Below are 14886 nucleotides of genomic sequence, written 5' to 3'. Positions count from 1 at the left end.
CCGCGGGAGCGCCGCTCTGCGCGCTGCGGGAGCGCAGCCGCGGGACGCCAAGTCAGCACTGAAATGCCTTCTGAAAACGCATCCCAGCACTGCACATGCTGGGTCGTGATCGTTTATCTTGGTTAAGAAAGGACTGGGATAGTGCTTGAGTAATGATTTGTATAGTTTTGGTCTTGTTAATATTTTTGTAACCTTGTACTTAACTAATCCCTGTTATTTGGCATTTTTCATCTTAATAGTCCAGTGGATCACAGGTTTTTAGTAATTAGTTGTGAGTATTAGAAAGATTGCATGTGTTTTACTCCCATGGCTGGTACACTGTTCTGTTGGTTTTAGGAATATGACTCCTCCAAGCCTAACTGAGTGAAGGAGTACCATGAGCTCTCTTAAACTGTAGCTGTGACAGCCAAGCTTTTATTTATTAAACTTAATTCCTTCTTTCTGAAGGAAAATAATTGCCCATTTTACCCCTCTGGAGCATGGTAAGTGACAATTATGTTCCATGTTAGGCTTGTCAAGGTAAATCTACTGTCAGGTACGTTGAGAATTGTGTTGGACTGTAACTGCTTTTTCAGATTAGAATAGTATGTCCTGGAGAAGATGCTTGTTGATTTAAAGACACTTTTTAAATCTAGATGTGAAGTGGCTTATGAGGACAGTGCTGCTGGCTGTGAGGTGTACTTTGCAGCTGGGTGGTGCCATCAGTTCCCTCTCATTGTGTTCCTTCCTGTGCTTGTGTTTTGGTAGGGGAGAGCCGAAGACATGGTATGGTGTGCCCTCTCATGCAGCAGAGCAGCTGGAAGATGTGATGAAGGAATTGGCTCCTGAGCTGTTTGAATCCCAGCCTGATCTCCTGCACCAGCTGGTCACTATTATGAACCCCAATGTGCTGATGGAACATGGCGTACCAGTGAGTAGCACACAAGCATTTCTTACATAAGTACTTCTGTGTGCTCTTTTTCTTTCCTTCTCTGCCAGATCTGTATAACAATGGTTTGGCATAACTCTGAAGAATTTGTATGGTGGGCATTTGCATATTCATTACTTACAGGGTGTTTTTTAAAGCTGTTTTCTAGACTCTTCCCTAGACTAACCAGGAAATAGAAGTGAGTGTGCCAAGCTTCCTGCATAAAATACTTTCTAGAGCAAGCGTACATTGTGTATTACACTTAATTTTTAATAAAAAAAAATCTTGTAACAGCAAGTTTGTATGAAATGCCTTTAAAAGCTTTTGACAGTAAAATACTTGTCTTATGTTCAGTAGAAATCTCAGCATTACAGAATGGTTTTCTGACCAGACATAATTGACTGCAGATCCCTAAGCAGCAGTCACTGTCATTGGCTTTTGTCTCAGGATAAATTGCTTCCCTGGCAAATACCCCAGCAAAGTAAACCATAAACTTTTTTCCAGAAGCTTTTGTGCTTTGTGGTACAATGGATTAAATGATGATAGAGAAACATCCCTTTTGGGATTCGTAAAGACAATTTCCAACTGTTGGCTTATATATTCAGCTTTTTTTGAATAAGGCTGTAAATTGAGTATTCACGTTAAGAAGGCAGAAACAATCCTTACCACTGTTGGGTTAGCTGTGTTGCCTGTAGTGTTCTGTGGGTACAGAAAGTGGTGTTCAAACATCTTGCTCTTTTGTGTCTTAAGCTGTTGCACGTTACGTATTTTTTCTTTCCTTTATCCTTCCTTTATTAGGTTTTCAGGACCAATCAGTGTGCTGGCGAGTTTGTTGTGACCTTTCCTCGTGCCTATCACTCTGGATTTAACCAGGGATATAACTTTGCTGAAGCTGTGAACTTCTGCACTGCTGACTGGGTCTGTTCTTTTGTATATATTTGCTATGTCTCTGGTCAGTGACCTTTGAAAGTGGTATGTTAGTAGCTTAACTACCTGAGTAGTTTTTTCAGTTAAATAGTGTATTTTATGTTTATAGTTCTTGGGACAGCAGTTAGAAACTGAGGGAAGTTTCCATTATACAAAGTAATTTTGGTGAGCACATAATTTTAGGCAACTTCAGACTGAAACTTTGGTGCATGTTCTTCCTTTTTAATTGCTGATTAACCAAAAAGTGGCATCTCACGGTACCTTTAGCTAGTACTTCTGTGATGCCGCTTTCTGAATTTGTTACAGGTCTGTGTCCTGTCTTGAAGTGCTGTTGTCATTTGAGTGTTGGAGATGGGCTTATGACAGTCTTCATTCGTCCTTTGTGGCAGGTCATTGTGCCTTTTGATCATGTTAGGGCTGTTCTAATAGCTGTGCCACACCAGTGCATAGCTCACGTGGATTGCTCAGGAAATTGTCAAAGGAGTGTTCTGTTACTATCCAGGGTTTACAGTTGGAAGTTATGATCTCATCTCTAGTTTATCTAGCTTTGTTTTTTAAACTACAAATGGAAATTTTAGCCCTTTTTCAGAGGCGTATATTCACTTACCAGAAAAATTGTCTGCAGGACTGGCAGTGTGTTAGTGCTCTTTTTTTTTCTCCAGTGCTCATGATGTAATATGTGTGTAACCTCTGTGAAAAACTGCTAAACTTGCACCAGCCACATGAAATTTCCTTTGCTTATGCAAAATGTAACCAGAAATATGTGCGGCAAATCCATTTAGCTGCTTTTTGCTTTAAAAGGCACAAAATGAGTGATACCAGTTTTGGTTAACTAGGAATCTTATGCTTGGACATAGACATTCCACACAGTAATATCCACAGGGCAATGTTTTCACCTTGGTGTAGACCAGATGACTTCTTTTTGGTGCCAGTTTCTTGCCATGGGAAGTAAAAAGAGCTTAGGACTACTCTTAAACTTTTGTCTGTAAGTTAGGTGTGTAAGGTTATGGAAGATGCCTCTCCCCAGCATTGATACCCTCTTTCTCCTCATCTGTGACATGATTTAAGGTTGTTACAAATTTCTCTGTCCCATCAAATACAACTCTTAGTCTCAGTCTTTTCCCAGTTTTTGACAAAGGAAGGAAAATGGAAGCTAAGAGATGATTTTTTCCCAGGATGATGATGGTGTGGTTTTCTGTAGCTTCCCATTGGACGTCAGTGTGTGAGCCACTACCGAAGGCTGGGACGTCACTGTGTTTTCTCCCACGAAGAGCTGATCTTCAAGATGGCTGCAGATCCAGAGTGCCTGGATGTTGGGTTGGCTGCCATGGTCTGCAAGGAGATGACTCTGTTGATAGAGGAAGAGACACGGCTGAGGGAGTCTGTTGTGCAGATGGTGAGTAATAAGAGACAACCCTTTGCTTGCAAAAGAACTTTTTCTTCCCTCTTCCCCTGCTTGCATTAGAATTTTTGAGCAAGTGGCTAATTTTTTTTGTCAGGGAGTGTTGATGTCTGAAGAAGAGGTGTTTGAACTGGTTCCAGATGATGAACGTCAGTGCACAGCTTGCAGAACCACGTGCTTCTTGTCAGCTCTTACGTGTTCCTGTAATCCCGAGCGCCTGGTGTGCTTATACCATCCCTCTGATTTATGTCCCTGTCCCATGCAGAAGAAGTGTCTGAGGTACACAGGATTTTTTTTTGTCTACTTTTCTTCCATATCTAATAGGTTGCTGTAGACCAGTGGCCAAATACATTTGGTCACACTCCTCTTCCTCTCTTCCTTAAGGAGTATTTTTATCCTCTTTGTTTCTTGGTTCTCAGGCAAACAGGTATTGTATGTGTTCTGTTTTTCTGGCCTTGTTGTAGCTGGAAAACCTCAATATTAGCAATACCCTGACTTTCATGTGGGCATTAATACTTTCTCTGTCTTCTCTTTCCACACCTTCAGGTACCGCTATCCACTAGAAGACCTTCCTTCTTTGTTGTATGGAGTGAAAGTGAGGGCACAGTCTTACGACACTTGGGTCAGTAGAGTTACAGAGGCTCTGTCTGCCAATCTCAACCACAAGAAAGGTCAGACTTCTGTCATTCTTAATAGGATGTCCTGAAACTCCTACATTTGTTCTTTCCTCTCATTGAATGAGAGAAATACTGTGTTTTGGGTATTGGAAAAAAGAAATGAGCTAATGCAAGAGTATAATGCAAATTACCATTGTGTATTTCAAATTGAACTACCCTGTTGGAACCTTGATTGAAGGCCTTTGAAGCAATCTAAAATCTCTCTTGTTTTCACATACAAATTATTTATGTACTCTTATTACAGATGTGATTGAGCTGAGAGTAATGTTGGAGGATGCTGAAGACAGGAAATACCCGGAGAATGATCTTTTCCGCAGGCTCCGAGATGCTGTGAAAGAAGCAGAGACCTGTGCTTCAGTAGCTCAGCTCCTTCTGAGCAAAAAGCAAAAACACAGGTAGGATAGGCATTTTTTTCAGTGCCTTCCATCTGTCTCTGTGTTACTTTGTTGAACTTGGAAGAGTTAAGAACCCTGTGTGCAAACTTCCTTCAGTGTTTCCTTTCCTTAGTGCTGTGACTAATGAAGAGGTAGGGAGGGGAGGAGGCAGATACAGTGGCACAAAGGGCCAGAGAAGTGGACTTAGTTGGAGTGTCAGCTGACTTATGTACTGAAATGTGAAATCCTTTGGAGAAGTTGTGTTTGATTGCTGATGAAGTATTTCACTGAACGTGTGGGGGAGTTGTAGGGATTTTTTTTAGGGAAAGACAGCTAGAGGAAAAAATGTAAGGAAAGTTTGGACTTTGGGTGTTTGTGACAAAAGGATCTGGGGGAGCGCAGCAGTACAGAGAGCAAGAACAGTCCACAGCTTGAGCCAATCTGTTACTTCTTGGGAAGGACCGTGGGAGGCAGTGATGTGTGGCTGAAAAGTAGTGGCTTGCCTCAGTGACTTGGGGCAGTGTAACTCCCTTGGTTCTCTCTGTTGCCTGTGGCTGCCTCAGTGTTACTCTGTCCCCTGGCCCTGCCTCAGCAGTGTGCTGGATGTGGGCCTTGTTCTGCTCTCGTGAGCCTTCAGGAGCACGTTCTTCCCTCTCTCCTGTATGTTTTGTGCACTGAATAAAAGTCCCCTAGAAAATAATTCGATGAGGTGACCATAAGTCTTGTGGCAGCAGTTGTATGGTAAATTTATGTAGCCTGCAGTTCCTCTGTTGATGATAAGATTTGGTTTAGTAGTTGGTTGTATTTCTTGTGCGTGTGGTTTTTGTGTATTACGTAAGACTTTCTGAGAGAGTTAAAAATACTAAAATGTTAGTTGCACCACAGATCCAAGTGTAACAATCTTCCAACTGGAAAGCTAATACACAATAGAGAAGCTTTTTTTCTGTATTGGGAGGCTAAAGAAGGCTCTCCTGTTTGTTTTTTATTGGTTGTAGGACCCTACTGCTTTAGAAGTATTTTTCACTTAGAACTCTGGCCTAGGCAAGGGAAGCAGCATGACAGGGGTTGCATTGCCCTGTTCTAGTGAACTTCAGTTATTGTGGTAGCTCCCAGGAGTTCCTGGTCTGTTGCTGCTTCCTCCTCTTCCTCCTGCTCTTGGAGTATGTCAGCCCTCTCTCAACAGTCCTTCAGTTGCTGAGATAGATAGGTAGATAGATATCATTATATATATGTAAGAAGAAATAACTCTTCAGTTAATGATTTGGTGGGCTTCTGGAACTACCCCAAGAAGGACAAGGGGTAGAAAGATTCAGCAACTTTCAGTGTCATGTCTGATCTAAAGATAAAAGAATTTTATGAGGCAAAAAAAGGACTTGTATATACATTTGAGGACTGTTGTATGGTAACTAAAAATATCTTACAAAATTGAGGTTTGAGGAAGATTTTGGAACTTCTTTGAACAGTGCTAGGCAGTGTAATTATAAAGGTCAAATTCAGCTGCTTCTGTAACATTTATGTTCATATTTAACACCTGGAGAAGGATCACATTTACAGAAAGGATAAGGTTATTAAAAAGGCAAATTAAAAACAAGTGTTCACACAGAGTAATTTGGCAGGGGTTAATGCAGCAATAAACTCATGGTCAGATGAGCAAAAGAAAATCTGTGCCTTAGCCATCTCATGAATAAACCCAAAAAATGAATAATGTGAAGCTGTGAAGTTGTGTGCAATATTGTACTCCTAGATCTTTGCCTTCTCCTGGAAGATGTGAGTTTCCACAGGTAGGGATAGTTGTACCTTTTTGTGCAGCATCTCGTGCTGTGGCAGTCTGTGGTTGGGCTAGGGCCAGCATGCCAGTGTGACACTGCTGAGTGTGCCCTCTCACAGTCCTGTCCCTTGGAGCCCTGTACCCTGTTTGCCCTCACTCAGGGATTTTGGGGGCACAGCAGGTCTCCTTACTGTCTGTTGGAGCAAGTCAAAGCCTGCAGGATTTTTTCTTCCACTCTGAGGTTTAACTGGTGTGTAATTATATTCGATCATTAATCTAATTTTACATTTACAGTTTTATGTAAGTCCATCCATTGTTCTTCTTTACTGTTTCTGTAGTGTTAAAATGTAGACTCGTTAGCAGGGAACAGCTCTTCAGTATTTGAAATCTGTTGTACTTGGGAAGCTGTGCCTGCCAGTGATCTGTACACTAAGTATTTAATTTGTGCAGTGTGTCACTTTAAGTGTTTTACCCCATTCAGTGGGCTCGTTACACTTGCTTTGAGTGCTATTTAATGGAAATGTCTTTGCAGAACCTGTCCCGCTCAATAGCAGTCCTCTGTTACAAGGCTGGTTTCAGCAGTTCTCTGCTACAAGAGAGAAAGCACTAGAAAATAAGACTTGTGTTGGGAGCTTGTTGCTGTCACATATTTCAGACTTCTTGTCAGTGCCTGGCATGGCAATCAACTTCTGAGCTGCCTAAAGCAAACTTTATGGGGCTAAATTCTTTTACCTGTTTGTAGCAGTTTGAAAGTCATCTAGACAATGGTACCCCCAAAGGGCAGGGTAAATTATCCTGAAGGTGCTTAGGGAAATTGTATTAAATCTTGTTTTCAAGATTTTGGAATTTTTGTTCAGTTTGGATTAAGTTTGTCTTTTTGAATTCTTAGGTGATGAAATGTTTTTGGTAACTTCTCAGTAATCCTGATAGATAATTTCTGTCACTGAGTAAATCCAAGGATCATCATCTTATCTCTCACCTAATACTTAATTATGCCCATTTGTACAGCAGAGTGAGCCAAGACAGTGGAAGGACACGGACCAAGCTGACTATGGAGGAGCTTAAAGCATTTGTGCAGCAGTTGTTCAGCTTGCCGTGTGTTATCAGCCAGGCCCGACAAGTAAAGGTAAGATTGCATCTGCTGCTCTGATAATGTTGTGCTTTTTAACTTTGTTCTGGATTTATGGTAGTATGGTTTTTTTTAACAGATAATTTTGCCTGGAGTGGAGATGAAAAGCTTCTGTTGTAAATATGTGCACTTTTTTAGGGTGCCTGTTGCAACAGGCATTGTCAGATGTGGTGGTGCAGCGAAACAAAGATATAACATCCCCTTCCCCTGTCACTGTCCAGGCAGCCCAGTTTTAAATCTCTGAACCGGTTACTCTTATTCCATCATCATTAATGCTCTCTGCAGAGGTGAAGTTTCTGGGTGAATCCTACCCTCTACATGTTTTTGTAGAAACCTCTGAAGGTTTCCCTGGTGTGCTTTCTCAGGGCAGCAGGAAAGCAGTGCCACGTTGTCAGTTATTCTGTAAATACATCTCAGCCTTGCTTTCCAGGCTACAGCCTTCTTCATCTGTATGCATGGCCTGCATCTCTTGCCCTTCATATTTATCTTTGCACCTGTCTGTGAGTGAATCTAGACTAATAAGTAATCCAGATCATGCTGATTCCCCTGGCTGCTATTACCATTTATCATCCTGGCACTCTGCATTATAGCAAGTGTTTTCAGCAGCAATCTTAATTTGTTTCTCTGTCACTGGTGATGAAATACTAAATAGTATTTCACCTACTAACCAACTTCTAGAAAACTCCTTAAGAAACATCCTTAACAAAGATTTTTTTGCCTAGAGAAATGCTTCTTGAGGTGTATGTTAATCACTTATTAACCTGTATGCTTTGCTTGTACAGTTTTACGAGTGTTGTATAGAGGGCCTAAAATCCTGAACATTACTATAGGTGCAGCTGCTGCTATATAGCCAAACATACATTTAAAAAAAGTTTTGTTTGAGAAGGCCTCTTTTCCATAAGTGTATGTTAGTGTTTGTCCTTCATTCATTAATTTTATATTAACTTTTCCATGATACTTCAGTGTTGATAAGAGAGACTTTATATTGGAATTTCTTACTGTTTTTATAATACTGGCATGTTTCTGCCAAAAACAGGTTCCTTCAGAAAACCATAGGGCTCTAGTGTGCAGGTTTGCCAGGCTTGTTGATGCTGACCTTTGTCCTTCAAAGGTGTTCTTTAATGAGTTTCCCAGCAGCTAATAAAGTGGAAAGTGCTTTCTCATCCTCATATGATAGGATGGTTTTAATTCACTTCTTTCCACATACAACCTAAAAATACTTACTAGTATTTATTAATGAAATTTTATCATCATCGATTAGTAGACCTTGTAAGATTGTTCTCAGAAGGGCTTTTTTTGTTTCTAATGTATTTAAAACCTGCTTCTAATTAAACTATAATTCATAAGTGAGAGGACTGCAGGCATACAATAAACTCCTAACAGTGTTAGCTTGTGTTTTTGTATAATGCTTTCTCCCAACCAGTCTATCTTCCCTCGCCCCTCAGCACTAGGAAAGTGATTCTAGTTCAAGTCCTCTGCCTATGCATGTGCGTGTTCTTGAAGCTTCAGCATAATCACTAGTCAATAAATAAATATTATCATTTTACTGATTACAAACTGTAGTCTTTTAGTTTCTGAATGAAGTCAGATAATGATCATTTATGCCTAAGCACTCACTAGCTTTTAGCATGGCATTTGAATGCAATTATCCATCATAGTGAATAGCAAAATAATTGTCATGTTGGATGATGAGTATTTTCTAGCACAAAAGGCATTGTAATTATTAAACTGTAATAATTTACTGTTGTCACTATGGAACGTTCAGAGTATGTTCCCTAAATCAAAATCTTTATAAAGCAGATATTGTTCTTTCTTATAAATGCTTTCCGATTTCCAGACGGTCATGAAAAGCAGCATCAGGCAGAAAGGGCAGTAAGCTAAGGGTTAGGAAATGCAGGGTTTGCTCCTCATTGTGCCATTGACTTGCTGTCAGAAATGCCTGTCTTTTTGGAGGAGACTTGGGGGTGAATCAGTTGAGTATACTGGTTGAATGTCCTTGGATCAATCTCCTGCAGAGATTCTTTCCTGTCTGTTTGCTGTCTGATTTTTTTTCATTGCAGTGCCAAAACATGAGGATGAGGACAACTGCAGCAAGTGCAGTTGGATTTCTGTGAAACTGTCTCCCTTAATAAGAGGGTTTTGCATTTTCATTTCTTACTTTAGTGCAATAAAGCCCTGATGCTTAGAAGTGGTGGTCCTGCTTTAGGGAATAATAATTTCAAACTTCGCCATTGTTATTTTCGTGATCTTTGGTATTTGTGTTCTCATACATCTCAGGCTTGTTATTTCTCCTCAGCATGTTTTTTTCTGCTTTGTATTGCAGTCATTACTGTAATGCCCCTAACACTGTATTGAAATGATGACCTGTTTGCAGATGTCCCTTTTCTTCCCACTACTTTAAAGCTAAGGTTGACTGGGCAGTGCTAAATACTCTGTCTTGCTGGGAGCTGTAGTCATTTGCAGTTGTACCATTTTAGGTGCAGAGTTTGGTGCCACTCATAGGCCACTCATTCATAGGGTATGAAACATTATGCTATCAAATAAGTTTAGATGATCTGTTACTTAATTTCTGTCAGACCTGCTGGCTTGTGACAGCTAGCTAGCATTGTGTGTAGAAGCTTGGACTGATGATGTGATGATCACATACAAGTTCACAGCTGACTGATCCCTCAGTAGGATTTTGTTCTGGATTCTGTGGGTGTTTTTTCCTAATTGATTTGTATTGTATGTTACTTCAGAATCTGCTCGATGATGTGGAAGAATTTCATGAGCGTGCTCAAGAAGCTATGATTGATGAGATCCCAGACTCTTCCAAGCTGCAGGAGTTGATAGACATGGGCTCTGGCCTTTATGTTGAACTTCCTGAACTGCCAAGGTTGAAGCAAGAACTGCAGCAGGCACGGTGGCTGGATGAGGTGAGATCCACCCTCTTGGATCCCCAGAGAGTCACCCTGGATGTGATGAAGAAGCTGATTGACTCTGGTGTGGGCTTGGCACCACATCACGCTGTAGAAAAAGCCATGGCAGAGCTGCAGGAGCTGCTCACGGTCTCAGAGAGGTGGGAGGAGAAGGCCAAGGTCTGCCTGCAGGCCAGGTGAGTGTTCCTTTCCAAACTGTTCTTAGAGGTCACACATGCTCATGTTTCTCATCCTCTTTTGAGAAGTGTGGTGAAAAGCTGGGTCCTTGAAGCTGTAGTTGCCTTTGGTTTTTGCTGTTGGTTTTTTATTTACCTCCCAGCAGTTAGATTGCTCAAGAGTTGGATTTGAGATTGATGAATGGCAGCAGTGTTGATTCCCTATCATGTTGCACAGTGGCAGGAGGCTGTGGGTGTTGCTGCTGTCTTTGCTATTCATCCCCCTCGACAAAGAACCCTGACTATGCTATCTACACAAGACAGCTTTCTTGGTGTTAAGGGGTCGTGATGCTGTGTCCTTTTGAGCTCGACTGTGCCACGTCCATCAGCTTTCTCACCTCCTTGTATTTGGTAGCCAGTAGCACCCTCCAAGCATAGAGCCATGGTATCCTACACTGCAGTGTAGTGATGAAGTTGCATCACCAGCCTGTCAAATTTATGGATTTAGATGACTGGCATTTTGAGAGAAGGCTGGAATTGGGTTTTTCTTACTCTAGACCACGCCAAAGTATGATGGCTCTGGAGGGCATCGTGAATGAAGCAAAGAACATCCCTGCTTACCTGCCCAATGTGCTGGCACTGAAAGAAGCCCTGCAGCGGGCTAGAGACTGGACAGCCAAAGTGGAGGCCATTCAGGTAGGGGTTACAGCAGGGACTGGAATCTTCTGCTTGCATCCTTTTATTTAGATGTGTCCTTTATTCCTAGCACCTCTCCTCGCAAAGGTGACCTGAAGAGAAGCCCTGCTATGGCTCTTAAATGTGCTTACCAGATCTTGTGTACTTGATTTTCTTCCTGTGCGTTTGTTTCCCCAGTGGTTATCCAATTTCTATTTCCCTTCCTTTTATGCATTTCAGAGTGGATGTAAAAGCTAGCAAATTCATTATGATACGGTGTTTGGTTTTGGAACTGTTCAGCATACTGTCACTGGAAGTATTTAGCTGCAGCAGAGGATGCTCTCAGGTTTTCTGTTTTGCATCTGGTTGTGGAAATTTTTTTGGTATTTTCTCACTAAAATGTAAGATTTAATGGCACTGGTGGCCATAATTTTCTGAAACAGATGAGTTAGTTGAGTAACCTCCCCTTCTACTAGTCTACCCACATAACTTGATCAGAGTTCTGTGGTATTTCTAGGTGTTGATCACTGTACTAGAACTGCTTATCTTATACCAGGTACTTATTGGGAGTTGAAGCGAGAATCCCAATTGATTTCACATCAGCCCCTATACAACTCTTAGATTTAAGCAGATAGCATAGAAGATAATTGTCTGGAAAAGGACTGTTGTCTTACTCCCTAAGCCAGCTGGCCACATCAGAATGACTGTTAAAGTAAAAACTGTATGAGAGAATAGTTTAAAATAACAGTAAATTGAAACACTGCCCTCCTTGCCTTTCCTATGGAACTCTATTTTAGGCAGTGACAAAATAGTGTATGGCTTGAAATTAAGCTGGCAACTGATGTAGTGGTGGAATGGTTGGCTTAGAAAGATTTATTTCACCCCAGAATGGGAGCAACTATGCCTACCTGGAGCAGCTGGAGAGCTTGTCTGCCAAAGGCCGCCCCATCCCGGTGCGCCTGGATGCCCTGCCCCAGCTGGAGTCCCAGGTGGCTGCAGCTCGTGCCTGGAGGGAGCGCACAGGAAGGACCTTCCTCAAGAAGAATTCCAGCTACAGTCTGCTGCAGGTGAGCAACACATTTCCCTGTCAGGAGAACACACTTCTGTCAGAAACTGGTCCCAATGGCCCTCAGTGCTGGTTCAGTTAACTGGATTACAGCTCCTTTTCAGGATAGAATGTAATTTCAGCTGTTCTCAGGTGAAAAGAATGAAAAAGGCAAAAAGTCTGTTTGGTTAGTCCTGTTTTATGTATAGACAACCTCATCTCTTACTTTTGAAGGAAGAGGGAAAGTAAAGCATTATTTTGTCATTGAAGAAATGTAGGCCTGAAATGGACATAGACCTGTCTCAAATTGATAAATGTTTTCACTTGCCTCACTGTTTTAAATGCTAAGAAAATAGATTAGATATTGTATAAACTGTGTAACTATAAGAAAAATTAGCTACCGTTTATTTCACTTCAGTGGATGTAGTCACTGTCCTTGTTTTAATAGAAATCTATCATGTGTTTGAAGATCTATCATATCTACTTGACAGCCTTCCCTTTTCTAAGGAAAAAGGTTCCAGTTCAGCTGCATTCTCAGAGGCTGTATTTTTCATTCTCTTATGCTGTTGTTAATTCTCTGCAGTTTGTCTTCACTTTTAGTGAGATGTCCAAATCCAGACAGCATCCCCACTCTGTGACTTTCCCTAGCACCATGTGAAGTGCAGTAATTACATCTTGAGTCTCAAAGGGGTACTGATGTTTAATGTTTTCCAGTGGGATTTTCCCGGTTGCAACAGCATCACAGTGGTTTTTGTTCACTTTGTGATACACTCTAGATACAGCTTTTTCTGTATATTATTCTGCCTAACTAATAATTTAGTATGTTCAGATTTTGCATTTTCCTAAATGTAGAAATTTGAGCTTTCCTACATTGAATTTAATTTGCTAAATTTTAGATTTAAGTATGCATTCCAACTAGTCAAGATGACTTAAAGCTTTATTCTTGTCCTTAAAAGAGTTTTGCAGCCTCTCATACTGATATTAAAAGGCTTATAGCATGCTTTTAGGGGTTTTTCAAGTACCAAATTGCTGATGTAAATATGAAATAGCTTTTAAGACTTGTTTGGTAAAGGCCCTTAAAATGAATGTTGAACTGTGAGTATCTAACTGCATGTAGTATTTTGGTTAGCTATATGTATGATGGTGTAATCTGAATAGATTCTGTCATTTAATCAGAAAACAGTGGCTGTCAGTTTGACCTGCCGTGTCACAGTGGTGCGGGTTACATTCAAATTCCATAACTATGAGATACTTCTGTCCTTACCTGTTCATTCTCTTTTTCCCAACATTGACTGACAGGTATCAAAGGTGTTTGATTGCTGAGTAGTTCTTGTTCTCTGGTGACACTGCTGTCATTCCTCTATGAGATGTCCTTGGCATCCTTGGCTCTGACAGGATAAGTTTGCTTGGTGGTTACAGGTTCTGAGCCCACGGACTGATATCGGTGTTTATGGGAGCAGTAAGAATAGGCGGAAGAGGGCAAAGGAGTTGATGGAGAAGGAAAAGGAGAAAGATCTTGACTTGGAATCCTTAAGTGAACTGGAGGATGGCCTGGAGGAGGCCAGGGACGCTGCAGCTGTGGTAAGGAGCATGAAAGGTGCTCTCTCCTGATAACATAGGCTTAAGTTGTCTCTCATCTTTCTAGAAATCCTAGGGAAGAGCTGATAAATAAATTTCACTGGAACAGATACCTCATAATGTGGTGTTTGACACGAGTATGGTTCAACTTCAATTGCAGTGAAAGTAGAGGGAAGCACAGTTCAGAGTGTAACTGCTGGTATTTAATACCATTGGGTATGTGTAAGACTTAAATGCTCTCGGGTTAGTATCTGTGGCTGCTCATAATATTAACACTAATTGAAATCATGTTGAAGTAATGAGGTGCAGCTCTGCCTTAACCAGTACCAACACGTTTGGTTAGGTCAATTTTGTGCTCAGCCTGCAAATCCTTGGTCGTGGGCACTGGGCTTGAAGGGGGTGTTTTATTTGGTTGCTCTTTTTTGGGGGATATTCATGCCACTTATCAGAAGAATTTGCTGTCATCTGGCTGCCCTTTCCCTGGGAACAAAGGAAATATATGCAGGCTCATTAATATGGCTCATACACAGTCTATTTGACTGTGGTATGCTCGGTTGTAGTTACCTGAAGGGAAACATTAAGGAAGTGCAAGTTGTCTGAGAAATGTGGTCACCAAGATGCTTCTGAAACAATGCTCATCTGCATTGTCTCAATAAACTGATGAATGGAACAGAGTCTGACTTCTTCTCTGGCGTCAGAACCTGTTCTTCTGGTGGCTTTATGACAGATTTAATTACCAACTTCAGAAACTTTGTAGATGGTGAGAAGGTTATCTAAAGTTTACATAGCATCTCTATCAGAAGGACCCTAGGAAGTAATGAGCAACTGAGGAGGAGTTCTAATTTCAATTAGATCACACAGTTCCTAAATTTTGGGCTGGTTTTACATTTCTTTATATGTTTGAGTTGGCTGGATTTTTTTCTTTTCCTGTGTTGCTAATAAAATGAAAAGTCTCTTAGCTGTGAAGGTCATGCCATGTTTTTTGTCCTCGCTGGGCAGGTGGCTGTATTCAAGGAGCGGGAACAGAAGGAAATTGAAGCCATGCATGCTCTCAGGGCAGCCAACCTGGCCAAGATGACCATGGTGGACCGAATCGAAGAAGTCAAGTTCTGTATCTGCCGCAAAACTGCCAGCGGGTTCATGCTGCAGTGCGAGCTGTGCAAGGACTGGTTTCACAGTGGCTGTGTGCCCCTGCCCAAAACGAGCTCTCAGAAGAAGGGCTCCAGCTGGCAGGCCAAAGAAGTGAAGTTCCTGTGTCCCCTGTGCATGCGGTCCCGCCGGCCGCGGCTGGAGACCATCCTGTCCCTGCTGGGGTCCCTGCCGGAGCTGCC

General features: G+C 41.6%; 1 protein-coding gene across 1 annotated transcript in view; it reads left to right on the top strand.

Annotated features, from left to right (window-relative positions):
* KDM5A (lysine demethylase 5A) overlaps nucleotides 1-14886 on the top strand; it is a gene marked incomplete at its 5' end in the record, with an annotated part of 47916 nt that overhangs the window by 21545 nt on the left and 11485 nt on the right. The window contains 12 exons of the mRNA XM_017726190.1: nucleotides 748-910; nucleotides 1706-1825; nucleotides 3036-3230; nucleotides 3334-3515; nucleotides 3783-3907; nucleotides 4158-4308; nucleotides 7067-7181; nucleotides 9923-10278; nucleotides 10815-10953; nucleotides 11820-11999; nucleotides 13397-13558; nucleotides 14555-14880. Coding sequence (XP_017581679.1) covers nucleotides 748-910; nucleotides 1706-1825; nucleotides 3036-3230; nucleotides 3334-3515; nucleotides 3783-3907; nucleotides 4158-4308; nucleotides 7067-7181; nucleotides 9923-10278; nucleotides 10815-10953; nucleotides 11820-11999; nucleotides 13397-13558; nucleotides 14555-14880 — 2214 coding nt within the window. The remainder of the gene's footprint in view (nucleotides 1-747; nucleotides 911-1705; nucleotides 1826-3035; nucleotides 3231-3333; nucleotides 3516-3782; nucleotides 3908-4157; nucleotides 4309-7066; nucleotides 7182-9922; nucleotides 10279-10814; nucleotides 10954-11819; nucleotides 12000-13396; nucleotides 13559-14554; nucleotides 14881-14886) is intronic.

The sequence above is a fragment of the Corvus brachyrhynchos genome, unplaced genomic scaffold (assembly GCF_000691975.1).
Source record: "Corvus brachyrhynchos isolate BGI_N302 unplaced genomic scaffold, ASM69197v1 scaffold191, whole genome shotgun sequence".
Taxonomy (NCBI): Eukaryota; Metazoa; Chordata; class Aves; order Passeriformes; family Corvidae; genus Corvus; species Corvus brachyrhynchos.
This window is presented reverse-complemented; position numbering and strand designations above follow the sequence as displayed.